Source organism: Mesoplodon bidens, assembly GCF_964165515.1.
Source record: "Mesoplodon bidens genome assembly, chromosome: 7".
NCBI classification, from domain to species: Eukaryota; Metazoa; Chordata; class Mammalia; order Artiodactyla; family Ziphiidae; genus Mesoplodon; species Mesoplodon bidens.
The window spans coordinates 44,423,937-44,451,866 of record NC_138164.1 but is presented as its reverse complement, the minus strand read 5'-3'; the positions used below and the strand labels follow the sequence as shown (position 1 = coordinate 44,451,866).

General features: G+C 44.7%; 1 protein-coding gene across 1 annotated transcript in view; it reads left to right on the top strand.

The window, feature by feature from the left end:
- Positions 1 to 27,930, top strand: part of NELL1 (neural EGFL like 1) — a gene marked incomplete at both ends in the record, with an annotated part of 833,612 nt that overhangs the window by 59,783 nt on the left and 745,899 nt on the right. Inside the window, one exon of the mRNA XM_081240682.1 lies at positions 20,080 to 20,230. Coding sequence (XP_081096808.1) covers positions 20,080 to 20,230 — 151 coding nt within the window. The remainder of the gene's footprint in view (positions 1 to 20,079; positions 20,231 to 27,930) is intronic.

Sequence of the window (27,930 nt, the reverse complement as noted above, 5' to 3'; positions counted from 1 at the left end):
TAGATATAGAAGCTCAAACCCTGCCCAAAGGCTGGGGTGGGGAGGGAGCAGACATCATTCTCTACCTGAATCCTCACAGGAAAAAGAAATCCTTCTTTTTTCCACCCCAGTTGCCAAACGAAAGACCCAGAACATATAGCGGCTATATGGTTTAGTGCGGGGAGGGAGCTTGCCTATACTTACAGCATCTGAGCCTCCACTCAGCCAGCCATGACGCCCTCTTACACAGAGGAAAGAGGAGGTTTAACACTCGAATTGGGAAATGCCAATATTTCCTGTACCATCAGTGAAAGGTTTAGGCTGGAGTACATGTAACTGTAATGTTCTCAAGTGTGTTTGATTCATCCTTTTGATTGGTTTGACTAGTGTGGCTGGTTTCATTCTCTGCTACTCAGGATCTGTCTAGGACACCATAGATCAGCTGCATGTAGGGCTGTGATTGGAGAGCCCTGGAAACATTTGGATACACACTGGTGTTGGCACACATGTGGATGGGTCTCATGTCCCAGATCATGAGTCCCTAGACTTGATCCGGGACAAGTGGACCTAACGAGCCTGTCCTTCCTCTGCCCTCATAGGCCTGGGTGGGAGAAGAAGGGAGATGGGGTGTGTGGAAGGTAACACCCAGCCAATGGGGGAGAGAGGGAGGGACCGACTAGGGCCCATGGTGCTAGAAGTCAGCTCCCAGATCTATCGATCAAGACCTTGAGATTTGCCACTTGAGATCCTTTGACTTAAAAACAAGATTTCTTAGGATTTCAGGCAGCATTGTTATTGGTATACATGCGGCTGATTTGGTCATCTTTTTATCTTCGTTCTTAGTTTCTTTTTGCCCCTAAACCTGAACTTTGGTGTCTAATCCCATTTGACAGTGTCTGTTAAAAGATTTAAATGCTGCTGCCAGATTTCCCAGCCCTATTTGGCCTCTTTGAAATATTGGGTCTGAAAGAAGGAAGGCTCAGCCTGGCACCTACAAATGGCAGCCCTTCAAGAGTGCCAAATGCTGCTACTGTGCCTTGCCCTGAGGGAATAAAAATTAGCTTTTTTTTCATGAGCCTTCAAGCTGCTACCTTATTTATCTGCCAAAGATTCAGACTCATCTTGCTGTCCACACTGCAAGCATGTCTGGCATGTGAGTGTGTGTGGGGGGGTGTATTTGTCATCAGCACCTAACCACCTTTGCATTCCCTGATGTCACGAAGTGTCAGTCGATGGCAAAGTGCCGTTTAATGCAACATGGCATTAGGTAAGACAATGTGACTAAAGTCATCTCGGAAACTACAGCCTCAATGTAGTCGCCATTCACTGGGCTTCAGAATGGTTCTTGTGGGTAGTAAAAGTCACAGTTCAAGACTACCTGGTGGGGCTTCCCTGGTGGTGCAGTGGTTGAGAGTCTGCCTGCCGATGCAGGGTTCACAGGTTCGTGCCCCGGTCCGGGAGGATCCCACATGCCGTGGAGAGGCTGGGCCCGTGAGCCATGGCCGCTGAGCCTGCGCATCCGGAGCCTGTGCTCTGCAACGGGAGAGGCCACAACAGTGAGAGGCCTGCGTACCACAAACAAAACAAAACAAAACAAAAAGACTACCTGGTGTCTTGGAGGAAGTGAGTGAAGATGAAAAAAAACCGTACAAGTTTACAATGTCCCCAAATAGTCATCACTGTGCACCTGCAAATTATACACAAGAAAACAACAACATATGCTGAAGCTTTTGCGTTCTGGCTTTCCTGATGATGCCGGGTTTCATTTTCTGGAGGAGTGTTAGAAATGTTTCCTAGCCTCAGCTTAATCTTAAATGTCCTTGTCATGCTCCACAGACAAACCCGTAAGTTGGGAAGTTTGGCAAATTGCTCATCCAGGAGGTCTACATCTCGGTTCTTCAAGTTCTAGGCAAGCAGTGACTTTAAACTGTCTTTTTGCTCTTACGTATTTTGAAACAAACTCTGGGGCAAAAATGTATTTGGGAGGAAACTTGGAAGCCAGCTGGTTTTCTCTGTGTGATAGAACAAGATGCTCAGAGATTCGTTTGAAAAAAATGAAACCTCGAAACTTGAAGTCTGACGTCCCCGGGGCCATATGATAAATGCCAGTGGTTGTGCAAGTTCCTTTCCTTTCTTTTTCACATATATTTCTTTGAAAGACCAGAGCCTGAACTTGGAAGGAACCTGGCAGCCTTTGCTGGGGAGAGGAAAAGTCTCGAAAGAGAACGCTGTGGGTGATTTAAATATCTCTCCAGGTGAGTGCAATCACCTGAATGATGTTTAAGATGTAAAGTCACATACTTTGCCCACTAGTCTGTGGTTCTGATTGTGTCTCTTTGAGTATTGGCAGGCGGATTCTTAACCACGGCGCCACCAGGGACGCCCCCTGAGTCACATTGTTTGATGTGCTGTTTCAAGTCAGTTTCATAGTGAGCGGAGCACCCTTTGGTTTTTTGATTTGTTCCCTAATTAGTTAGAAATGTCCTCATTAAGAGAGAAAGTAAACACGTTTCAGGTGCTGTGCTGAAGACAGGAATTGCGGGGTAGTGGGAGGGGGACCCGGGAGAAGGGAGAACGCACGTGTTTCCTCTTTGAGATAAAAGCCCATCCCAGAAACAAAGGCTGTTAGAATACAAAAGCTCTTTGTATACTGAGCATGTCTGCTGTTAAGGATGAACCCTCTCCAATGGCTACTATCAAACTTGTCATATTTTATTCATGAGTTGTGGTGTGCCTGGATGAAATAAGAAAAGCAAAGCTCCAAATCAAAATTATTGCATAAAAAAGATAAAATAGTTATTATTGTGACATTTTGGAAGAATTCTTAAATCTCTCCAATAATTCATTTGAAAAAGTTGCACGGAACGGCTGGGTGTGTGGCATGTCATTTTGCTGATCCGGGCTCCTGGGCTCAATTACACCTGGACCCACACTGACAGACTCTATGCCTGTAGTGAATAAGAGCATGATTAAAGAGAGGGCGACAGCAGTGGTTGTCAGGCATCTTTGCATTTATCATCCTTACATTATTACTCTGTGGTTGATAAAATATGGCATTCTTGTTTTTTTATTTTTATCTTTTTTTTTTTTTTTAGAATGTGGTGTCTGGATTGTGTGGTATGCCTTGTATGGGGAGATTTGGGGGAATAGTGGCAGGAAAGTCCACTTAAAAGTATGCCTTAGGGCTTCCCCGGTGGCACAGTGGTTGAGAATTTGCCTGCCAATGCAGGGGACACGGGTTTGATCCCTGGTCTGGGAAGATCCCACATGCCGCGGAGCAACTAAGCTCGTGTGTCACAACTACTGAGCTTGCACTCTAGAGCCCATGAGCCACAACTACTGAGCCCACGTGCTGCAACTACTGAAGCCCACACGCCTAGAGCCCGTGCTCCACAATGAGAGAAGCCACCGCAATGAGAAGCCCGCGCACTGCAATGAAGAGTAGCCCCTGCTCGCCACAACTAGAGAAAGCCCGCGCGCAGCAATGAAGACCCAACACGGCCAAAAATAAATAAATAAAATAAATTTAAAAAAAAAGTATGCCTTACACCCCATAGATGTTGTGGGACAGCAACAAAGAGTTGAGGAAAGGAGCTGTTGGTTTACATCATAAATTTGAAAAAGTAAGCTGAAGTGCTTTTGTGAAAAGACATGCCAATTTCACTGAAAAAAGAAAAAAGGCCCACTGTTGTTCTGGTGGCTCTCTCTGCTGACACAGGGCATGGGTGATCCTCATCTATTTCCTGATTTATCCAGAGATGCCTACCATCCCACTCCATCCTTATGCTCATGGTCTCCCCGTCTCTGGCCCAAATTAGTGATGGATTCATATAAGCTTACTTACTCAGGATTTATTTTCATCCTATGGTGTTCTCTCCACTTGTTCACACTGCTGGATTGTAAGTGACTTGAAAGCCAGTGAGAGAAAGCCTTATCCACATAGTCTCCTCACGGACCCAACTCGTGTGGTGTCGTACAACCCTGGCACTCAGACAGGGAAGAAAGTGACAGTGACAAACATTTGAAAAAACTGTTCATGTAGATGATTACATGTACATGTCATGTAGATTCTGTGATATAAGTATCATCATTATATCAGTCGCCATTTAATGGAGGAGAAACTGAGTTTCAGGGGGACTGAATGACCTGTCACTCAGATACTAAGTGCCAGGACTGATGGTGGATCCAAGGTCTTCTGATCTCAAAGTCCACTTCCACACAGGGCAGTGTTTCCCAACCTTTTTCATATCATGGCACATGAGGAAAATGGCTATATTTGTATATTACACCGGGGAAAAGACAAGGGGCTTTTTTTTTTTTTTTTTGCCTAAAGTACTCTTCCTGGCCACACCAAGGGCTGAGATGATCCAAACCTCAGAGATACCTGTTACCAGAGCCCCAGCATCTGTGGAGAAGCACCTGAGTGAGCCGGAAAGGGCTTGGGAAGGCAGGGGATGGAGGTTTTGTGTGGAGCCTGGGTGTATGTAGAGTGTGTGGTATTAGCACATGTTAGAGCCATGCTGGGGACGGGTTGTGATCCCAGATGCATGGAGGGTCAGCCAGGTCATCGCTGAGTGTGTGCACCAGTGAGGGAATGCAGACAATGGGTGACATTGTGCAGTGCCCTGTTATCTCCTCAATGCCACATTCACTGCATTGTTACCTGTGGGAATGTGGGCCCTGTTGCCAGATCATTTAATTTTTTACTGGAGGTCTGGATCTTTATACGAAATGTGGGAATTTTAATACTATATCCCATTGATTCCAAGACACACACACTTTCACATTTTTGTAGTTATGTGATAAACGGTCTTATGATCAATAGTGTCTCAAAGTCCTAATGGGTAGCTTTTGGTGTTCTTTGTAGGGTGTGTAAAATAACGGTGTATCTTGTAATCTGTGCCACTTTGGACTTGATGAAATGTGATATGTATGTTGGGAGAGTGGTGGAGGACACTGAGGGCTAAACTAACATGCTGGCGCTGCACCTGGCCTGAGGCTGGTCACTTTATCACTTTGGACCTGGAGCCAGGACTCCGCACAGGACCCAGTTCTCAGCTGTGGCTGCTTCTTACGATCACTTTGGATACTTAAATAAATAAATCCTGATGCCGGCTTCACCCCAGGCTATTTTCGTGAGTCTCCAGGTGTGAGGTACCTTAGAGGAGAGGGCCCCCATCTGCCTAGGCATTTATGAGCCTCAGGCATCAGTGGAAAGGAGAAACACAGGGCGACAGGCACTTAGGGCTTGGCAGAAGTTTCCCTGGCAATTGGCTTTTAACTGTATATTTCATGCATAAGCTAGCCACAGCATCCTTTTTGATATTTCCTTTAAATCGAAGATCTCACCATGATTAGAAAGCTGCCCAACCCACTAGTGTGTGCTGGGGACAGGGCAAGCTTGGGAGCACAGCTTCCTGGACATCTGCTTTGTTTTTTTAAATTTTTAGTTGAAGTATAGTTGATTTATAATGTGTTAATTTCTACTGTATGGCAAAGAGATTTAGTTATACATATATATACATTATTTTTTTAATATTATTTTCCATTATGGTTTCTCATAGGATATTGAATATAGTTATACACTAGGACCTTGTTGTTTATCCATTCTATATATAATACTTTGCATCTGCTAATCCCAACCTCTGACTCCAAGCTTCCCCCAATCCCCTCCCCACTTGACAACCACAAGTCTGTTCTCTATGCTGGACTTTTGCTTTGAATCTCACTTTTTTCCATGTGTAACTTTGGAATCCCTTCTCTCTCAGTCTTTGAGTGACTGGCTGGAGAACAATCTTTTTTTTAGAGCCCTTATCTTAAAGGTGCCTCTAAAGCTCATTTATATATTAATCAATTAGCAAGCATTAGCTGTGAGTCTGCTATGCTGCCGTGTGCCAGCCACTGTGCTGGGTCCTGATTGCACAAGAGGAATGTGGAAGATGCTCTGCCCTTGGGGGCCCTTGGTCCAGGTGCAGGGATGAGAGAACCAGAGATATATCGTATTCATTCATTCAAAAATATTTATTGCACACCCATGTGATGGGCACTGTTCTGGCTGTTAGAGATGTAGCGGAGAAAAGACAGTCTCTGGGTTCCTGAAGCTTCGGTTCCAGCATTGATGGGGAATCACAGTGAACAAGTATACTCATAAATTAGTAGCTATAGATAGCCATATAGACTATGAAGGAAATAAAACAGCAATACCGAGGAGAGAAAGAGAAGGAGAGGAGAGACTTTAGATAGATAAGATTATTGGGGAAGGCTTCCTTGCAGAGGAGTTATTTGATCTGATGCCTGAATGAAGAAGCCAGCCATGCAAAGATAATAGTAACATTCCCGATCACTTACATGATTAATGATGAACACTTTTTATGTGCTAGGCACTGTTTTAGATTCTTTTTTTTTTTTTTTTTTTTGCAGTACGCGGGCGTCTCACTGTTGTGGCCTCTCCCATTGCGGAGCACAGGCTCCGGACACGCAGGCTCAGTAACCATGGCTCACGGGCCCAGCCGCTCCGCGGCATGTGGGATCTTCCCAGACCGGGGCACGAACCCGTGTCCCCTGCATCGGCAGGTGAACTCTCAACCACTGTGCCACCAGGGAAGCCCCAGATTCTTTATATTTGTTAACTAATTTCACCCTTAAAATAATCCATAATAGTCCTAACAGGGAGATGGGTATTATGAGTCCCATTTTACAGAAAGGAAAACAGAGGCACAGGGAGGTTAAATCATGTGGCCAAGGTTAGGTCCAGTAAGTGGCAAAGCTGAGAATTGAATTCAGGCTGTTTTGCTCCAGAGCTGACATTTTTGGAAGAGCTGGTACTAAAACCCTTGGATCAAACAGGTTTAAGGGGCACAAGGATGGCCAGTGTGGGTGGAAGTACCCGAGGAGGTCGGAGAGTGCGGCCAGGGCCAAAGTAAAAGCTTGGTCTTTGTTTTAGCCCCAGCAGCAACACCAAGCCACGCAGGGTCTTTCAGGCCATTGTAAGGAGTTAGGGTCTTATTTCAATTGTGCTGGTGAGTGTGGTAGGTTGAGAAACGACCCTCCCCCACCCAAAGATATTCTGTCCTAATTCCCAGAACCTGTGACTGTGTTACTTTACATGATTAAAAACACCTTCGAAGATGTGGTTAAGTATCTTTTGGTGGGGAGGGGATCCTGCGTTATCCAGGTGGGCCCAATGTAATCACAAGCGTCCTGTAAGAGGGAAACAGGAAGTTCCGTCAGAGAGTGGGTGATGCGAAGATGAAGGCAGAGAGAGGCTCTAAGCTGCTACAAAGCTAAGTTGGAGGATTAGGAAGGGGACATGAACCACGGAAAAGGCAAGGTAAATGGATTCTCTCCTAGAGCTTCTGGAGGGAGGGTGGTCCTGCCCACATCTTAGTTTTGGTCCAGTGAAACCCATTTCAGCCTTCTGACCTCCAGAACCGTAGGATAATAAGTTCGTGTTGGGCTTCCTTGGTGGCGCAGTGGTTGAGAGTCCGCCTGCCGATGCAAGGGACATGGGTTCGTGCCCCGGTCTGGGAGGATCCCACACGCCGCAGAGCGGCTGGGCCCGTGAGCCATGGCCGCTGAGCCTGCGTGTCCAGAGCCTGTGCTCCGCAATGGGAGAGGCCACAGCAGTGAGAGGCCCGTGTACCACAAAAAAAAAAAAAAAAAAAAAAAAAAAAAAAAAGCATGAATGCAAAAGGTTCAGTTCCATGATTTTAAACAATTGTGCATACACCTAGGTAGTTAGGCGGAGAGGTTAGTTAGGCGGAGGATAGAGAACTGACCATTGGATTTGGCAAGATGCAGAATGTAAGACGGGTCACGGTGGTAGTGGTCAGTGCAGCTACAAATACTGGCTGGATGTCTCTGTCCAGACCGAGTCTGTCCTATTCACCATGGCCCAGCGCCTGCCACAGAGAACATGCCCCGAGAATATGTTTGACTGAGCGAATGATTGAAGTTTGGAGTGAAGGGGGAAAGCATGCTGAACTGGGGGCTCCAGAGCCTCACGGAGTTAGAGGAATTGGGTTGGGTCTCGCGAGATGGGCAGGTTTTGCATCGGCATGGAGAAGGTGGCTGGAATGCCAGGTGGGAGAAGAGTTGAGATCCCATGCCCGTGGAGCTCCTCACCTGTGCCGGGCACTGCCCCAGGCACCACACGTGCTCTGCACTCCCAGGGCTCACCTGGGGCCGGAGAGAGCTCGCCCGAGGGTCAGCGAACAACCACTCGCGGTGGCAGTGGTTCAGGTGGTTCGTGGCTGGAAAGAGTATCTGCAGGGACTTCCCCGGCGGTCCAGGGGTTAGGACTCCGCGCTCCCACTGCAGGGGGTGCAGGTTCGATCCCTGGTCGGGCAGTTAAGATCTCACATGCCGTGGGGCATGGTCAAAAATTAAAAAAAAAAAAACTTCTGGCTGAGTCAGATCATACCCAGGTAGAAGAGACTCCTTGGAAACCTACCGGGCACCCTTTGAGATGAATTAATCATAAAGACACTATTTAAAACATTGAAGGAGTAATTTACTGAAAACGGACTCAGTGTTGTTACCCTAGGACGTGCCAGAGCCAAATAATGTGCGACAACGATCAAAGACCAATTTTCCCCCAAATCGACATGTTCATTTCTTTACAAAAGCCTCAGTAAGTAGGGATTGTAATTTGAGCCCTTGGTTGTAGATCTTGTTTGGGAGGGTGGCTGTGGGAAATTGGTGGAGAAGGATCCAGTAGCCAGATGGCAATTGGCTTTGAATTCAGGCAAGCAGCATCTCCAACGGTTCATTTTAAGGGTGACATTAGAGATTGTATTCTGATCCTATTAAACATTAAAGAGGTCAGTTTTCAAAGAAGCACAGCAAGTCTGCCAGAATCCACACCCAGAGCCCCTTTCTGCACTCATCCCACATTTCTTGGAGCTTCTGTTCAAAGCCTGGAGTTTCAGATGTCCAGAAAGCTTTACTGACCCTCCTCAGCACAGGGTTTGAAAGGCCAGTAATTACACTTTCCAGGAGCCAGGAAGCACACCCAGCAGGCAATGCAGATAGATAAATAGTGCGGGAGACCTCCCCAGCTGTGACTCTGGAACTAATCAGCTAACAAGGCTACATGTAATTAGATTAACACATGTGATCTTAGAGCTGATGATGTGCTTTTTAGGACAGTGGAAATAAAGGAGCTGAAAAGAAAGCATTCCACTGAGGAGTTCCAAATTATTATCCCTTCGGAAATATTCAGGCACTTGAAATAATAGAGCAGAGAACCTTCTCCAGTGGCCATGCCAGCAAGTATGGGCCCTGACAGGTGGTCAGTAACAGGCTGGGGGTAGGGCGCTGCTGAGCAGAGAGGGTACCTCATTCATCACTTAGTTCTTGCTGTGTTACCTGGGACCAATGCTGCTTTATGATTTCTCTCTGTTGTGGAAAGGATTTCTTTTTCCCTCCTTTGCATAGCATAGTGAGACGTTCCCATATTACTTTCTTGGCATGTATAGTGACCGGGCCTGCCCTAACCTAATAGGCCAATTATTTCTGGAAGGACCTCCTGTAGCTTCCCTCTTTTTCCTTCAGCTTACTTGGAGAGAAAGAAATCGCACATTTGAGGTTTGCCAAGCTCCCTCCCTCTCCCCAGGTACAGACTTCTGTCATGCAGAGTCCCTACCCCCTCCACTCTGGAGTCATACCCCTCACCTCTGACCACTGGGACCCCAATAAAGCAGATTTTACCTCCGACCCTCCCCTCATTCCGTACTTCTCATTCATTCTTTCACCTCTGTCTGAGGTAATGCTACCCTGTTGGTCCCCAAGTGCTAAATTTGTGCAGTTTCTGGGGTGAAATCTCTGAGGCCACCAACATTGTTTCTCACTTGAGCTCCTGACAGCTTGCTAATTAATATGATTTTGGTCGTTGCAGCCTGTGTTGGACCCCTTTCCCAGAGGTGGGAGGTCAGACACTCATCCACAAAACCAAGTAAATTACTTGTATGTGAGGGGGAAGACCCTCAGATACATCAGGAGTATCTTCCTGTGGTTGGGCATCTAGCTTTGCGGGCTGTGGGTTTTTTTTGTTTTTTTCTTTTTTGCGGTACGCGGGCCTCTCACTGTTGTGGCCTCTCCCGTTGCGGAGCACAGGCTCCGGACGTGCAGGCTCAGCGGCCATGGCTCATGGGCCCAGCTGCTCCGCGGCATGTGGGATCTTCCCAGACTGGGGCACGAACCTGTGTCCCCTGCGTTGGCAGGCGGACTCTCAACCATTGTGCCACCAGGGAAGCCCAGGGCTGTGGGCTTTTAAGAGCACTTCCTGGCCTCATGAACAAGGGTGCATGGATTCCTGATAGAAGAGTTATGTAATTAAGATACCTCAAGTAAAACACATGCTTAGAGCTCTTTTCCTATCACCATGAGGAGATGCCAGCTCTGTTCCGAAAGCTGGGAAAAGAAAGAGCCAGCGCTGTTTTCCATCAGGCGGAATACAGGCTTATCTGGAAGAGTGTCGCTTTCTGCTTGTAAATGCCACAACTATCTCTTTGCCCACAGAGCCACGGGAGCTTACCTTTGAAACATTAGCTGTTCACCCTCGTAATTGCTCCATCCTTTAATTTAATGAAAACCCATTAAACCGAAACAATAATTAAAATGAGACATCATCTCTGTAGGAGGTTTGCATATTAAAATCACTGCATTTCAATGCCGGCAGATTTTTATTCTTGAACAGTGTTTGAAGCAACATGTAAAAATGATTTATAATGAATAATCATAAACTAGAGAGCTTGGCGGTTGAACATGATGCCTCACTGTTTACTATTGAATTTGAGTAGATGTGGCAAGGTCAAGGCCAGTACAGCATTGAAAATGTCTCTCTTAAGCCTGAGAATTAGGCCTGTGCACAAAAGGGAAGTAATTATAATTAGGTTAGCCCACTGCTCCAAACTTTTCAAACAGGCTAGAGAGTGCACGCTCAATATATGGGGCGGTTTAGGGTTTTGGAGGAATGATGCCCCTTAGGGGAGACCTGGCATTGGAGTGGAGTGGAGAAGTTGAAAGATTCTTCCTTGTCTGGGGATTAGGGAAGTCGTACAGAAATATACAGAAAGAGCTGGGTAGTTGGAGTCAGAAGACACATCTCTACTTGCTGGAGGTAGGATCTTGGGTGAGTCACTTAACTTGTACACACCAGAGATTCCTTATCTTTAAAGGGAGGTTATTAATGCCTATCTAATGGGTTATTATGAATATGAAATGTGGTCATGTGTGAACCCATTGGCAAATGTTAAAGCTCAGACTTCCAGTGTGTAGATTTCTGAGCCACCTTTGCAAAGTGTCTCAGAAATGCTGTCCTAAAGAGAGGCCAGGGAAGGGGAAATACTTCTGGAGCACAAGCTATATGGTAGGCACACTCCATGTATTCATCACTCCTTACTGAGCCCTGCCACGTGGGTGGTATTACCACTGTGTTTACACACGGGGCAACTCAAGGATGAAGGAAGGAAGCTGAGTTACCCAACCTCTCACAGAGGCTACATGGTGGAGCTGGCATTCAAACACCAGTTGGGCTGAGATGGGTGAACAGGGCAGAGGCAGTGGTGTGTCGTGGTTGGCAGTACACAGATCTGAGTTTGAAATCCAGTGACGATACTTAGAGAGTTTCTTAACTCTTTGTACCTCGTTTATAAGATGGAGATCACTGGGCTGCTGTGAGGATTAAATTAGGAAGTATATTTAAAGTCCTTAGCTCAACATCTAGCACACAGCAAAAATTCAGAGATGTTTGGATGCCGGTCAGCTGGCTGGACCTAGATTGGAGTAGCTGGGAGCTCAATAGACTCTGCCCACTTTTTAGCTTAAGAGAGAACTGGCCACTCATCATGCCTCCAGCCATGGCTGGCAACCCCTGCTCACTCGCCTGTTGCCCTCCTGCTGGGCCACAGCCATAATCCGCCACAGCCCCAAGGCTCTCCTGGCAGGGTGGTGGCTGGCATAGCTTGGTACACCCCATCCTCCAGGACTCAGGGCCTGCCCCAGCTGTGTTCCAGATAAACAATTGGCCTGTTCTTCCTGTGTGGCAGGCACTGTTTTAAGAGATTAACATGTGTGAATCTTATACTATCTCTATGAGACAGATGCAGTTTTATTCCCATTTTACAAATGAGGAAGCTGAGGCACAGAGAGGTTAATGAGTCCATGGTCACACAACTAGTAAGTGGTGAAGCTGGAATATGAGCCAGTCAGGCTCCAGAGTCTGAGCGCTTAACCGCTACCCTGCACTGTCCCTTATCGGGAGGCTCAGGTCTCTGAGAGGGAGCTCTCTGGTCCTGCTCCAGGTTATTCCAGCCATGTGGTGCCTCCTGAGCATACTATTCTTTTGCCTCTGAACTGAACAACTGAACAGTTCCCATTCATTTATGTTTGTGTCTTTATTACTAGATGCTTAGCCCCTGGCAGATAAAAGATGTGTTTTAGTCAGTTTTGTGTCCATAGTGCCTGGTTCAGAAGAGTGCTCGATAAAGGTTTTAAAGGTGAAGAATTAATGAGCTAATGATCGGATGGATGAGTGAGCAGTTCGCAGAGGGCTGGCACCAGGAATGTCCTCACGTCTTTTGTAGCAACCCAGAGAGCATCCTGTGCTGGGAACAATGTTCTTGTCTGTCCTTGACAAACTTCTGTGCAACTTCACCCGCTGTGTGGTGGGCATACCTCTGTGTTCTCAGACTCTTGACCATGAGTGTGGATTAAAATGACACCTGACTTGACTGTCAGTTATTACCAAAATACACCTCAGTCCCATCAGCCTGAGCTGTCATGAGCTGAGGGTCTCAGCTTATGAGAAATGCCCCAGCAGGCCATTCTGGGAGCTGACCAGTCCTCTGCTTTAAGGAGGGGAGTGTTATTCCATGGGAAGCCAGGCCTGATTGAGCTTGGCTGGAGGCAGAGGAGGGGGGATCTCACTAATTTAAAGAGACACAATTTCATGATTGAAAGCTGGGTGGTTTATGCTTATTTTCCTCTTTTGTAGGATGCCCTCTTTGCTTCTCCCCTGTTTCTATAACAAAACGGATTGTTTTTTCCTTACAATAATTCTGGAAATAATACGATCTAGAAAATTGAGATGTGTGGAAAGGAGAAAAATGTCACCCAGATTAGCTCCCAATGCTAACATTTTGATTGAAGACCATCATATCTTTCTGCTATGCATCACTAAATACATTTTTTATATACTTGATAGAACATTGTACATAAAATTGTGTCCCTGTTTGACATTATTGCCTGGGAATTTCCTGTGTTATTCTAATACCTTTGATATTATGTTATCCTACGTAATTTTCCATTGTATACAGTCTAATTTACAACCATTCCCTGGATAGCTTTTTTGCTATGCGATGCAGTCTTCCCTCTCCTCCTTGCCCCAGTTTTAATGAGATATAATTGGCATGTAACATTGTATTAAAGTGTACAGCTTAATGATTTGATATATGTATACTGCAAAATGATTACCTCAGTAAGTTTAGTTAACAGCCATCGCCTCATATAATTGGAATTATTTTCTTGTGATGAGGACTTCTAAGATCTCTTAGCAACTTTTTTTTTTTTTTTTTTCGGTACGCGGGCCTCTCACTGTTGTGGCCTCTCCCGTTGCGGAGCACAGGCTCTGGACGCGCAGGCCCAGCGGCCATGGCTCACGGGCCCAGCCGCTCCGCGGCATGTGGGATCTTCCCGGACCGGGGCACGAACCCGTGTCCCCTGCATCGGCAGGCGGACTCTCAACCACTGCACCACCAGGGAAGCCCATCTTTTTTTTTAATGTATTTATTTTTGGCTGCGTTGGGTCTTTGTTGCTGTGCGCTGACTTTCTCTAGTTGCGGCGAGCGGGGGCTACTCTTCGTCGCGGTGTGTGGGCTTCTCATTGTGGTGGCTTCTCTTGTTGTGGAGCACGGGCTCAGTAGTTGTGGCTGGTGGGCTCTAGAGCGCAGGCTCAGTAGTTGTGGCACACAGGCTTAGTTGCTCCGCAGCATGTGGGATCTTCCCGGACCAGGGATCGAACCCATGCCCCCTGCATCGGCAGGCAGACTCTTAACCACTGCGCCACCAGGGAAGTCCCTTAGCAACTTTCAAGTAGCCAATACGGTATTGTTAACTACAGTCACCATGCTCTACCTTACACCCCTAGAACTTATTCATCTTATAACTGCAAGTTTGTAGCTTATACAATGCAGTCTTTTTATTAAAAAAATCTTTATCAGCCTTTTTATTGTTGTTGTTGTTCTCCTGTCCTGTGATTCAGATAGAGCTGGCATCCATGCTTTACCCCTATCTTTATTATGAGGCATCCAACTGAGATGGGGTTGGAGGGATGAGGGTTAGGGGAAGACTTGACCACTGGTAGGTTATGGTGCCAGTGTAGGGGGACAGCCTGAAGAGAAGGAGTGATCACAGTTTGCTAACTTCTTTGTGACAAGGAGATGCATTGATATTCCTTACCAGTATTTTAAAATATTTATAAGAAGAGCTTAGCTCCTCCACCATGATCTAGTTAGTAAAATTATGGGGCAACCTGAATCTCTTTTTTGAGTCATATAGTAATTATAAAAATGATTAATACCATGTGTCACAGGGTTCCTTGGGTTTAGTCCCCAAATAGAGGAGTTAGGGATGCTTAGCTGGCTTTACCCTTAGGTGACTCATTATGTTAATGTACTTTTTCTCAGCAGGTTGGGGTTATAGTTGAGTGTCTTTGGTAAACCTCCTCTGTTGTGTTCCAGGCTTTGGAATCAAGAAATATTATTAATGCAGCAAACATTTTTTGAGGTTCTACCATGTGCCAGGCAACATGCTGAGTGTGAGTATCTATTGATAAACCATTCCCCATGGAATGTAGTCCAGTAGGCATGATAGCCATTAATGAAGGGATGACACACAATAAAATGATTAGACACATAAAGACTTGATATTTACAAGAAGTACAGTGAAGACAACATAGGGAATTCAAGCTGGTCTGGGATGGTCAGGGAAAGCTGGCCTGAAGGCGTAACGATGAAGCTGGTGTCCACAGAAGAGAGAAAGAAGAGAGGTCAGTGAAGATGAGAATATACCAAGGGGGGAAGGAACATGGCCCTGGGAAGAAGAGGCAGGAGGCTTGTGTGGCTGGAGCGCAGGATGAAGCAGATGGGAGAGAGGAAAGACAGGCGAATGAAAACGTAAGCAGGAGTGCCAGGCGAACGCTATGGAGTGTGCTGATCAACTCTGCTGGGGCGAGACTCAATTTTATCTCCAGTCATATGTTGTGTGACTTTGGGCAAGCCATAAAACTTCTCTGTGTCTCCGTTTCTTTACCTGTAAAATGGGGGATTGTTATTTAGCTCAGGGGCTGTACAAATAGATTGTTCATAAATATTTCCCGAGTGAATACAGTGTCAGGCGCTGAGTGTATGATGATTTGTCCCTTTTCCACAGGCACCAAGCCCTGAGGTTCTACATTTTGGCAAACAGTAGACATAGCACAGTGAAGAGTGTAGCATATGGGACCAGCCTGCCAGGTTGGGATCTCAGAACCATGGACTCTTAGCCCAGTGTCTTTTAGAAAATCATTTAAATTCTGTAAACCTTAGTTTTCTCATACGTAAAGTAGGAAAAATAATAATGGCTACTCCTAAGATTATTGTAATTAGATGATATGCGCAAAGCAGTTAACCCTGCACTTGGCACCATCGTAAGCCATACACGTGTTTGCTTTTTATCATTCAGGCTCCTGGAGCTAATGGAGGTTTAATGGGATATTATTGTGAACTTGTTCATGGAGATAGAAATCCCTTACACATTAAGTGGGAGTCTTCTGGTGTCCCTACTACTTTCTGCTTGTGATTTCTGCTGCTTTGAAAGTGCTTGGATCAATAACATCTGAAGTTCTCAAGGAAGGGCCCCAGGACCTAATAGTGGGACATGTGCCACTCTCCACACAGTAGGAATTGCCCTGTGGACAGTTGGCAGTTCTGAAATGGCAAATTTCCTCTCTACTTAGAAATGAAAAGCCAACTGTCATTTCAAATTAGCAAGTGTTGCTTTATCTTTCGGGGCCAATCTTAACCACAAGCCTATGTAGGACTCAGGCTAGAAGGAGGTGCTATGTCTATATCGAGGCTCTGCCACGTGTCGAGGTTCTAAGTACACATGCTGTGATTATGGAGACGTCGCCTGGATTCACCATCACTCAAGACTGAGGCAAGCTGCCCTGGTGTGTTTGTTTTGTCCTGTCTCTGGCTGCTGCTGTTTTTGCTCTCTCAACTCACCGATCAGTGGAGAGTTCTCTCCGATGTTAGGTTGAGTAGATGCTTTCCTGCTGGACTTTGAGTGAGAGAGGCTTGCAGAGAAAGAAAAAAATGCCAGGATAATGGAAAACACCTGGGTGTTCATAGCCTCACAGCGATCCTGCAAGGAATGCCCTCTTCTCTCTATTTCTCCTGTCTAGTAAATGCTTATTCATCTTTTTTGACTCAGGCTCAAAGTTACGTCCTGTACGATGTCATCCCCAGCCTCCCCGGGTCCCTTCCTTCCTCCTTTTATGCATTGCCCTACTGTTTTCACCAAGTGACTGTCTTGCTTATGTAGCTGTCCTGGATGCCAGAAACAGTTTTTACCTTTTTGCCAATACCTGGCACAGCGTTAACACAGGTATATGTTTGTTGACATTGAAAATCACCACCCTCCTCATCCTGTAAGTCAGGGAAAATGGAAATGAAGTTTCTTCTACATTAGGCAGAGAAGAGCTTGTGAACACCCTCGTTTAATTTCTCTCCTTCTCCATTCTTCAGCCTCCTCCCTTCACCTAACACGTTTTTACTGATGCTTCCTCATCACATTAGCATTTTTAGTGTTTCTTGAAAATTGACTAGGTAGAGCTATTTCATTCTAGTGGGGAAAGAAAGGAAATAAGGTAAGGGACATGAAACAAGATTATGGTAAGTGATACAAGGAAATAATTGATTACAATACATATACTATGATAAGTGGTATGAAGGAAGTCACCAAAGTGGCATTTTAGACATTAATGGGGGCCCTGTTGGAGGGAGTGACCAGGAGGTTGCATTTGCAGTGAGAACTGGAGGAGAAGGGAGAGGTAGGCAAGAGGCAATTTGTATGTGACCGTGCAGGCCATGCGGAAGAGCCTGATTTTATCCTGGGAGTGATGGGAAGCCACTGGACGGTTTTAGGCAAGAGATGGAAATGATCCTGATTTCTGCCTCAAGAAGGGCACTTGGGCTGCTGTATGGAGGATGGAGAAGGGAAGGTAACACGGAGACCAGTGAGGATGCAGTTGGAGAGATGATGGCAGCTTGGACAAGAGTTTGAAGAGTAGAGATGGGAAGAAATGGACAGATGCCAGACATGGGAGCCCTCATGACATGCTCTCGGATTGAATACGGAGTGTGTAGGATAAGAAAAAATTGAGGACAATTTCTAGGTTTTTGGCCTGAGGAAGTGGGTGGTTCCATTTACTAAGACTGGGAACTCTAGGAGATAAGAGAGGGTTGGGGGAGAGAACAAGAGCTCAGTGGGCGAATACAACTTGGTGTTAGATATTCAGATACTGAATATGGAGATATTCAGGAGGATACTGCATATATGAGTCTGTTACTTAAGGGAGAGGTTGAGGTTGCAGATATAGGTTTGGGGGTCATTGGCCATCTGGCCTGATGATATTCCCCCAGGGAGAATTGAATGAGAGGTGAGGATACCCATAACTGATCTGATATTCTTAACTCCCCTAGTAGGCATTGCTGATCAGTCATGGCCCTCTTTGCATTGGGCCTAAGCTTCGGAATCCTCTAATGAGCTCCCTGGGCAGCCACCAACAATCAGTTGATTTCTAATTGATGGGTAAAGTAGGAAGTAGCAAAAAGGAAAAAAAAAAAGGTAAACAACAAAGTTAATCTCAAGAACCAAGTGTTTTTTTCCTGGCACTAAATTCTAGGTGAAATATATTATGAGGCTCTTTGCCCAGTAGTAGTAATAATAAAAATTAACAAACATTGCCTAGTGATCTCTAGTTTACAAAGTGATCTGTTCATACATTTAATTGGTTTTGAATATCATCCTGGAGAGTCTTCAGCTAGGATTCTGTAGAAGGCATAAAAGCATTCCCTAAGTGGCTGTCTCTTATCTCAGCCCTGGACAAAAGCTGACAGCATGCCACTTAGTAGTAAAGTAGTGAAAGTAGTGCCCTTTCTTTGGGCAGAAAGGCAAATGTCATTGAGGTAGGTTTTCTGTGGGTACAGTGTTCTTGGGTTGGGTCCCTCCTTGGAAGAGGACCAACCTTGCTTCCCACTGTCCGTAGCCTAGACTTGAACAGCTGGAAGACTGGTGTTCTGTGCTGCAAACTTGAAACAGCAATGTATAGAATTATAGGAGATAAAGCTGGGGAGGCCCTGAGAAATCACCTAGTCCAACCCCCTCATTTTACAGATGAGAAGACTGAGGCCTGAGGTCAAGAATTCAAGGATTTCTTTTTGTTAAAAACCGCTCTTCAGGATGAGGTTCTTCAAGGTCTGAACACAAGTCTGTGATGTTGCTTGGGCCATGCAGCCTTTACAGTTCTGTGTTTTTCTTTAAAAAAATTTTTTTAATACAATTTTAAAGGTTACTTTCCATTTACAGTTATTACAAAATATTGGCTCTAGTCTCTGTGTCGTACAATACATCCTTGAGCCCGTCTTATGCTCAGTAGCTTGTACCTCCCCCTGCCCCACCCCTATGTACGCCCCACTTGTAACCACTAGTTTGTTCTCTGTATCTGTGAGTCTGCTTCTTTTTGGTTATATTCACTAGTTTGTTTTTTTTTTAGATTCCACATATAAGTGATATCATACAATATTTGTCTTTGTCTGACTTATTTTAATTTAGCATAATGCCCTGCAAGTCCGTCTATGTTGCTGCAAATGGCATTATTTCATTCTTTTTTATGGCTGAGTAGGATTCCATGGTATATATATACCACAGCTTCTTTATCCATTCATCTGTTAATGGACACTTAGGTTGTTTCTGTATCTTGGCTATTGTAAATAATGCAGTTCTATGTTTTTCAAAGCTTCCTTGGGCAGTCCTGGAGAAATACCCAAGTAGTTACCATACCGTCAGAGGACGTGGTCAGGGCATGAGAGAAGGCCACCAAACACGTCTTTGGTGCTCATTTGTCATCCTCTGAATAGTTTTCTCTAATTCAGCTCCCTTCGTACCCACTTTCTGCTGCCAGAAAATATAGTGTAAAATAGTGATGTAATGTCCAGTTTATCATGACAAGGGTGAGCCTGAAATGAGGGATGTCTCTCATTACGCGGATGTTGTAGAAAGAAAGATTTCTGTCCAGTAGCAGGATTAGCTGGACTCGCACACCTCTAGGCCTGCTGAATTGGCCTCAACTTTAATAAACATTTCATGAGGACAGTCATCCACTGCATGTTTACAGAGGAATTCCAGGCACGCTGATGGATCATGAGTATGCCTTGTATTTATCCTTTAAGCAAAAGCAGAGTTGTCTGGCATTATTAGCTCTAGTAAATCTCTTCTGGGTACAAGGCAAAGACAGGTTTCCCTAGATGCATTGTGGAGAGAAAGAAGCTGAGGCCATGGGAAAAGGGAAATTAGAGACTGCTGAGTGGCACTGGATCCTATTAGACTCAGGATTCTCTGAATTTTGGACCCCATTTATCAGACTGCCTCTCACCTTATTTTCAGCAGCTTCATCTGTTTGCAGCTGGCCAAATTGCTCCGTGTCCCATCACAATGCCTGTCAGAAAATCACCGGCTGGCCAATTGTGAACTTGTCAAAGTGACAAGGAGGCACGATGGCTGAGACGGCATTTCCAGGCTTTGCCTTGAATGCGTGCAGCCGTGTGGAGTGGTGGGTGGTGCCTGAAAATGGAAAACTACTGACAAGAGGGGAAAAGGGAGAACGTACCATGGATCCTCTGGACAAGGCATTTTTAACTGTGCATCTTTTCTCCTTTTCCTTCTCATATTCCCTCTCCTCTTTTCCCATCTGTATTTCTTCTTTCCTTCCTCTTCTCCTCCTCCATTTCCTCTTCTTTCTCCCTTCTGTTTCTCCTGCTCTTCCTTCTTGACTCCTAGATATAGAAAGAGAGATCCACGCAGCCCCTCATGTGAGTGAGAAATTAATTCAGCTGTTCCGGAATAAGAGCGACTTCACCTTTCTGGCCACGGTACAGCAGAAGCCATCCAGTTCAGGAGTGATACTGTCCATTCGAGAACTGGAACGCAGGTAAGAAAGAGCTTTCTACTTCTCAAAAATCTACCTGGCATTCATGGGCTATACAAAATGCCTTGGAATTTAGAGGGTGGAGCTCCAGGAAAATGTTCAGCTTGCTGAAGCCTTGTGACTGTTGAACACATTCATGGACTTACTTTGCCTGAAGATGTCTTTCTCACCTATTTTCTATCTCCTGGTAGACTTTGCTCATATAAAACCACATGCTATCCACCAGATTTAGGCCATCAAGCAAGTTATATTTGCCAACAACCTCCAATAAGCCTTCATTGTGTTTATTTTATGCAGGAACTGTGTTTGACGCTGGGAATATTAAGGTGAATAATACAGAATGTTTATTCTAAGGATCACATCACACAAGCTAGTAGGGAATATGGACAAATGAATGTCACGAAGAATTGTAGATGCAGTGCTGGAAGCTTGTGTTTAGGGAATAAAGGTAGTAGGCAATTGTGCTAAGCTTTGTAGTAAAGCCAAGAAAGGGTTCAGAAAAGATGACTGTATAAGGAAATCAGGTGAATAGATGTTTGACAGGCTGAATGGGAAGGAGTAAGGAACAGGAAGAACAATGTTCAAGGAAGAGGTTGTGAGGATTTGGGGAAGGAACAGGTAAGTGGGTAAGTTGATGACACATGAAGTGTGTGGGGCAGGGGCTGAGGTGTTTGAGGCAGGCAGAGATAGGTGGTATTACAGAGGCAGGCGGAAACCAGATCATTCCAAAGCTCTGATGCTGTGTTGCAAAACTTGGACTCAAGTCCCCGTAGATGATGGGAAACTACATAATGGTTTTAAGTTTGAGAAAGATCTCTCTATGTGGGAGTTCAAAGTAATGATTATGAGATGATCTAAGACAAGGGTATAAGGTCCTTGCTGCGATATGCTGGTGAGCTGTGGCAAAGCAGAGGGTGAGGGGAAAGATTGTGTCCACGAACCTCCATTCCCTGAGAGCCCCTCTGGTGGCCTCTGTAAGTGTGCTGGAAGCCTTCTCCCCAGACCAAAGCTCCTGGACAAGCGAACAGATCTCTTTCTCAGAGAGACTCGCGGTATTTCAGTCTGCTGTCTGTGTAGTGCCCTGGGGGTGATAGCCTGCCAAGGACTGTCTCTTCGACTGTTTCGGTCCCATGGGACCCAGGAGCTGGGCTCCAGAGCCAGGCAATCAAGGGTGTCCCTTGGGTGGCAGCTGTAAAAACCAGGGCACCGGATGGTATAAAAGCTCCCTTCTGAGAGAGATCCTCTGGAGTTTGCAGAGGGAGAACGTCAAGATGGCATGGCTGCCAGTCTTCCTTCTGGAGAGTGTTCCAGCAGGTTCCTGGATGTGTGTGTTAGATTAGATGCCTGCCCCTCAGGCCAGTGCTTTATTATAAGCAAATGAGCTTCTTTCACTTGAAGTCTGGGCACCAGAGGCTTCCTCTGATCTGGGCCCCGAGCTGGGTGAGTCCCAGTGTGTGAGCTCTTTTCTCAGGTCATTACAGCATTGTGGGTCTTGTGGACACGAGCGCCTTTGGTTTTCGCAGCTAGACGTTGTGGAGGATTGTCTCTTAGGTGCAGGTGTTAAGAGTTGGGGTGCCTGATGTGGGGTTCAAACTCTTTGCTCCTTAAGGAGAAGCTCTGGGTTTTAAGTTCCCTACTGGCTCTGGGTCCCGAACTGGGGCTGGGGTTTACAGTGAGATTATATCTCACCTTATCCTATCTGCTTCGATGCAGGTTTTTTTTTTTTTTCCCCTCATTTGCCCCATGTGCTCAGCCAGCCTTTAGGTTTTTTCCAGAGGAAAATGTTCCATAGGTAGCTGTAGACTTAGTGTGGAGGGCGAGGTTCACTCAGGATCTACCTTTATCACCATCCTGAACTGGAACCTCCCAGCCAATTTTATTTTTATTTATTTATTTTTGACTGCGTTGGGTCTTTGTTGCTGCGCGCGGGCTTTTCTCTAGTTGCAGCGAGCAGGGGCTACTCTTTGTTGCGGTGCGCGGGCTTCTCATTGTGGTGGCTTCTCTTGTTGTGGAGCACGGGCTCTAAGTGCACGGGCTTCAGTAGTTGCAGCACGTGGGCTCAGTAGTTGCGGCACGCAGGTTCAGTAGTTGTGGCGCACGGGCTTAGTTGCTCTGTGACATGTGGGATCTTCCTGGACCAGGTATTGAACCCGTGTTCCTTCATTGGCGGGCAGATTCTTAACCACTGCACCACCAGGGGAGTCTCCCAGCCAATTTTAATTGACTACCAATTTTATATTAATCCATTGAAAATACTTAAGAAGCACCTCCTCTGTTCTAAGTGCTATGCCAGTTTTTGTGGGAAAGTGAAAGAAACAAAATCTAACAGTTTGACAATGTGGGAAGCAAGGCATGAGCACATAAAATAAAGAATAAAAAAGAGCTATTAATAGAGAAGTAATAGACTGGAGTTACTAGGCAGTGTGTAGCTAACTTCAAAATTATGTGGCTCCCCAAACTTAACCCCTGTACCCCTCCCTCCCCCACCAGGGGTGGACAGCAGTGGCAGAACACTGGCCCCCCCAAGCCCACAGAACAGTCACTGCCTAAGCAGAGGGTGGCAACTGGGGAAAGACAGGTGGGCCCTGGGCACCAGGAGCAACCAAGCCAGTGGCTGAGAACTGGTCCCAGGGAGGTGGTAGGTGGTGGGAGGGAGCTGCACATGAATGGAGGCTCCAAGGGCCCAGTGCATGCTCCACTGTCCCATCGGACTTCACTGACAAAACACAAAGTCAAAGGTAAAATTACTGAGAATTTCAAGATGGTGACTGCAGAGCATTAAACCCCAAGTGTGGGTCCCTCCTGAGGGCAGGATCCTGTGCAGATGCACTGGTCACATGCCCACGAAGCCAGCCCTACCTTGACCTTGCAGCAGACACGGTGGTGCTCTCCCCTGACCCCCTCACATCTCTTGTGTAGGTTCTGTGTGCCCTTCACCTGGCTTCTATGGGCTTTGCTTCTGAAGGTTGGCACCTTACAACTTGCCTCAGAGCACTGACCCTCAGCCTCTATAGCCCCTTCACCCTACTATACTGAGAGCGGAAGTGTCTAGGAGTTCATTTCCTCCCCAGGCAGCCTGGAGTCAATGATTGACTCATGAGTGTGGGAGTATGGAAGCCTAGTTCCCTGGCCTTCGACGTCCGGAGGCCAGTCAGGCTCTGAGGCTTCATTCATCCCCCAGAGCAACCAGGGATCAGGCTGAGGCTGGGACCTCCCTCCCTCCCTCTCTCCCTCTCTCCCTCTCTCCCTCTCTCCCTCTCTCCCTCTCTCCCCCTCTCCCCCTCTCCCCCTCTCCCCCTCTCCCCCTCTCCCCCTCTCCCCCTCTCCCCCTCTCCCCCTCTCCCCCTCTCCCCCTCTCCCCCTCTCTCCCTCTCTCCCTCTCCTGGGAGCACTTCCTTAGGAAATCACTTGCTCTCAAATTCTCGTCAGGGTCAGTACTGGGGAACCAGAGTTCAGATAAACCTTCCCTTTTACTACTTTTTGATATATCAACCTAGATAGGTAAACTGAGGCAAAAATGATATAAAGGTGTTAAGTTCAGAGTTGAGTACATTAAATTGGTGGTTAAGGAAGACCACATAGAAGGGAGACTCCTGAACAGGTAGACTTCTGCAGTCAAGGGAAAGAGAAGGGTATAGAAGCAGGGAGAACAGTGTGGGCAGTCACACAGGGAAGAAATTAAGGAAATGCATTTTTTTTTTTTTTTTTTTTTTTTGGTTGTGGGGAGAGGTGCAGAGAACAGACCATTGGCTGGAGCAAAGGATCTTTCCATGTACATTTTCAACAGAGGTGATGATCAACAGTTTTGGCTCTTTCCAGTGGTTAAGTTTGCCCTCAGCCTCCAAGGGATGTAATGGACCCTGACCCTGCTGTGGGGATGCAGTCAGCACAGTGAGCTAGTTGTTTCTGGGCCATCCTGGCAAAAGTGAGCTGGCATATGTGTTGGTGAGCAGGCATGGGTTAGGGTCCACATGTTCTGTAGGCTGGGAGAAAGCGCAGGTTCTTATTGCCCAAGGGTGGAGACGTCAAGTCAGCCTCAGCTTCACAGGCATAGGAAGGTCATGTCCTTGCCCCACTGGCTTTGTGGGTTGGGTGTGAGGGCCTCCTCAGTATGAGGGCCATACAAATGTCCACGAATAGAGTGTGGGGCATCTTCAAATGCTTCTCAGTGGAAGCAGAGAACTTCCAAAAGCAGGTGAGAAGTGAGTGGAATGGCAACCGATATAGTAGAGCAGTGGCTTCAGCGTCAGACATGATAGAGGCTGGAGTCTGACTTCTAGCTTTGCAGAACCTGCTGTTTAATATCTTGGAAGCTCAATATCTTTATCTGTAAATGGGGATAATAATCTGCTTTGCAGGACGGCCGTGAGGGTGAAAAAAGATAGTGCATGTTAAGTGCACAGCTCTTAACAAATATGTATTTCTTCTCTTTGTCTAATCCTGTCTTGAAACTCTATTTTATGGGTTTCTCTTTTGGAATCTAAAAAAAATCTATATCTTACTTTAAGAAACGTTTTGAAAAGCCTTTTGTGTTGCCAGGAGAGTCATCTGAGGCCACCTTCTCTTACTTCCCTGGCAGGATTCTAATAGAACTTGAGGATCATTGAATGGAAATCATCTGACCATTTTTCATTGTAATAGGAAAACCTCAGGTCTTGACTCAAACAAAATAGATATAAAGAAGTAGAAAATAAGTTCCCCTCCACTTCTGAATTCTATGGTGCCTTCCTCCATGTTTGTTTAGTCTAATCAAGGCAAGCTATAAAGGATTAACTCTGAATCTGTAATGTACTTGGCTGTGGGTAGTAAAGATCTGGTTCCATGCTTAAGGAGATTAACATCTAGTTAAGGAGGCTCTCAGCATGCAAGAAGTAGAGGGGAATATATGTTTAGGAATTAGGCTTTTTATAATACAAAAGATGTTCCCATCTGTAATATGTGAGAATCTTTAGTCATTTTCAGATTTCTTTTTGTTTTCCAGGGTAACAGTGTCTAGAGAAGCAAATTGCCTTTGTAGACATTTGGCATGCACATTTGACCAGGTATAGAAATGATGGGGCTCTTCTCTATTCAATAGCAGAGGATCCAGGGATTTGATAGACTGGATTGATAAACTGGAATCTGTTAAGGATCTGGTAGACTGTTGACTGGGAAGTCAGACACCCAGGTTTTTCTTTTGATTCTCTCCTGTGTGATACTCATTGCACCTCTCACGATCAAGGTGAATTAAATATGCGTTTGCTACAAATAGGATATGATGGGCACTATTAGATTCCTAGCGGATTTTGTTTTCACATTGTTTTTTTAGTATATTCAGAGTTGTGCATTTATCAACACAATCAATTTTACAAGTTTTCATTACCCCTCGAAGAAATCCCCCACCTCTTAGCTATCACTCCCCCATCTCCCCAAGGGTTCCCCAGCCTTAGGCAATCACTAATCTACTTTCTGTCTCTGTGGATTTGCCTAAATGGAATCATACAAGGTGGCCCTTTGTAGCTAGCTGGCTTCTTTTATTTAGAATGTTTTCAAAGTTCTTTCGTGTTGGTAGTATATGTCAGTAGTTCTTTTCTTTTCTTTTCTTTTCTTTTCTTTTCTTTTCTTTTCTTTTCTTTTCTTTTCTTTTTTGGCCACACGTTGTGGCTTGTGGGATCTTAGTTGCCCAACCAGGGACTGAACCTGCGCCTTTGGCAGTGAGAGTGCAGAGTCTTAACCACTGGACTGCCAGGGAATTCCCCAATTGCAGAATAACATTACATTGTTTGGACATACCACCTTTTATTTGTCCATTCATCGATTGATGGGACACTGGAGTTGTTTCCACTTTTTTGGCTATTATGAATAATGCTGCTATAAGCTTTCTTGTATAAATTTTTGTGTGGACATATATTTTTATTGGGTATTTAACTAGGAGTAGACTTGCTGAATCAAGAGGTCACTATGTTTAACTGTTTGTGCAGTTGTCAGACTGTTTTTTTTCCAAGTGCCTGAACCATTTTACGTCCCACCAGCAGTGTATGAGGGTTCCAAATTCTCTCGATCCTTGTTAAAAGCTAGTTACTATCTTTCTTTTTGATTATAGCCATCCTAGTAGGTGTGAAGTGATATTGCACTATGCTTTTGATTTAGATTTTCCTAATGGCAAATAATGTTGAGTATCTTTTCATGTGTTTATTGGCTGCTATATATCCTCTTTGGAAAAATGTTTATTCAGATCATTTGTCCATTTTTAATTGGGTTGTGTGTCTTTATGATTTGGTAATAGTTATTTTATAGATACAAATCCCTTATCAGATGTGATTTACAGAATTTTTTTCCCCATCCTGTAGATTCTATCACTTTCTTCATGGTGTTCTTTGAGGCACAAAAGTTGTTAAATTTGATGTCCAGTTTTTCTTTTATTGCCTAATCCTGAGACTGAAGATTTATTCCATATGATTTCTTTAAAAAGTTTTATAGGTTTAGTTCTTATATTTAGATCTTTGATATATTTTGAGTCAATTTTTTTAATATGGTGTGAGATGGGGTCTGACTTCATTTTTTTGCATGTGGATAGCCAGTTGTCCCAGCACCGTTTGTTGAAGACTATAGTCATTATGTAAAGGAAATTTAGTTTTCTTCCTGTTTAAAAGGCCAAAGAACCATGAACAGCTGTTACATTTTATTAAACACCCCCTTCAGGGTACCTTTTGAGATAATTATGTGTTTTTTCCCTTTCATTTATTAACATTAATTACATTAATAGAGTCCATAATGTTGAACTATTTCTGAAATCCTTAAATTTATATTTAGTAATGTTTAGGATTTTTGCATCAATATTAATAATAGTAATATTAATAAAAATAGTAATAATAACTAATTACTGGGAGCATTGATAAATGTGAGGCATTGTTCTAAATATTTTACCTTAAACTCATTAAACACTTTTTAACTCATAAGTGAGATACAATAGGTTTTCCTGTGTACGTGATTTAATTCAAGGCTTTTTGAATTTTATGCTCTAGACTCATTTAAATATATAGCCAATACCTCTTTTATAAATGATTCTGATAGAATTAGCCTGAAAATAATGTGGGCTGATAATTTGTGTCTGGGGAGGCTGGGAACTCTTTTATTACTGAAAATGTTCATTTTCCATCTCTTTATGGTATTGTTCTATTTAATTAATTTTAAGCTCTTCTGTGGACCAATTTACATTTTGTTGAAATCATATATTTCATTGAGATCGCCCCCTTTTTTGGGGCAAATAGTTGGACATTATATTCTTAATAAAATTTTTGTATTTGTGATTATATCTTCATTAATTTGTAAATGTGGAATAATGTGTTTCCTTCTTGGTCAAGCTTATCATGGGTTGTGTAATTTATTGGCCTTTTTAATGAAGCAGTTCTTAAGTTTTATTGATCAAGTCTACTGTTTTTCACTTTAAATTCATTGATTTCTGCTTCTTACCTCTTTCTAGATCACTTTGGTATTTTTACTAGCTTCTTGGATGTTTAGTTCATTTGTTTTCAGTATTTTCTGTTTACAAGTAAAATCACTGAAGGCTTTGTTTTCTTATGAGTACCACTGAATATAGCCCACTGATACTGCTATATACAGTTTTCCTTTTCTGTACTTTTCTATAATTCTTAATTTCAGTTAACTTCCTCTTTGATCCAAGTTAGAGGAGTCTTAAAAATTTCAAAGTGATTAAATTAAAA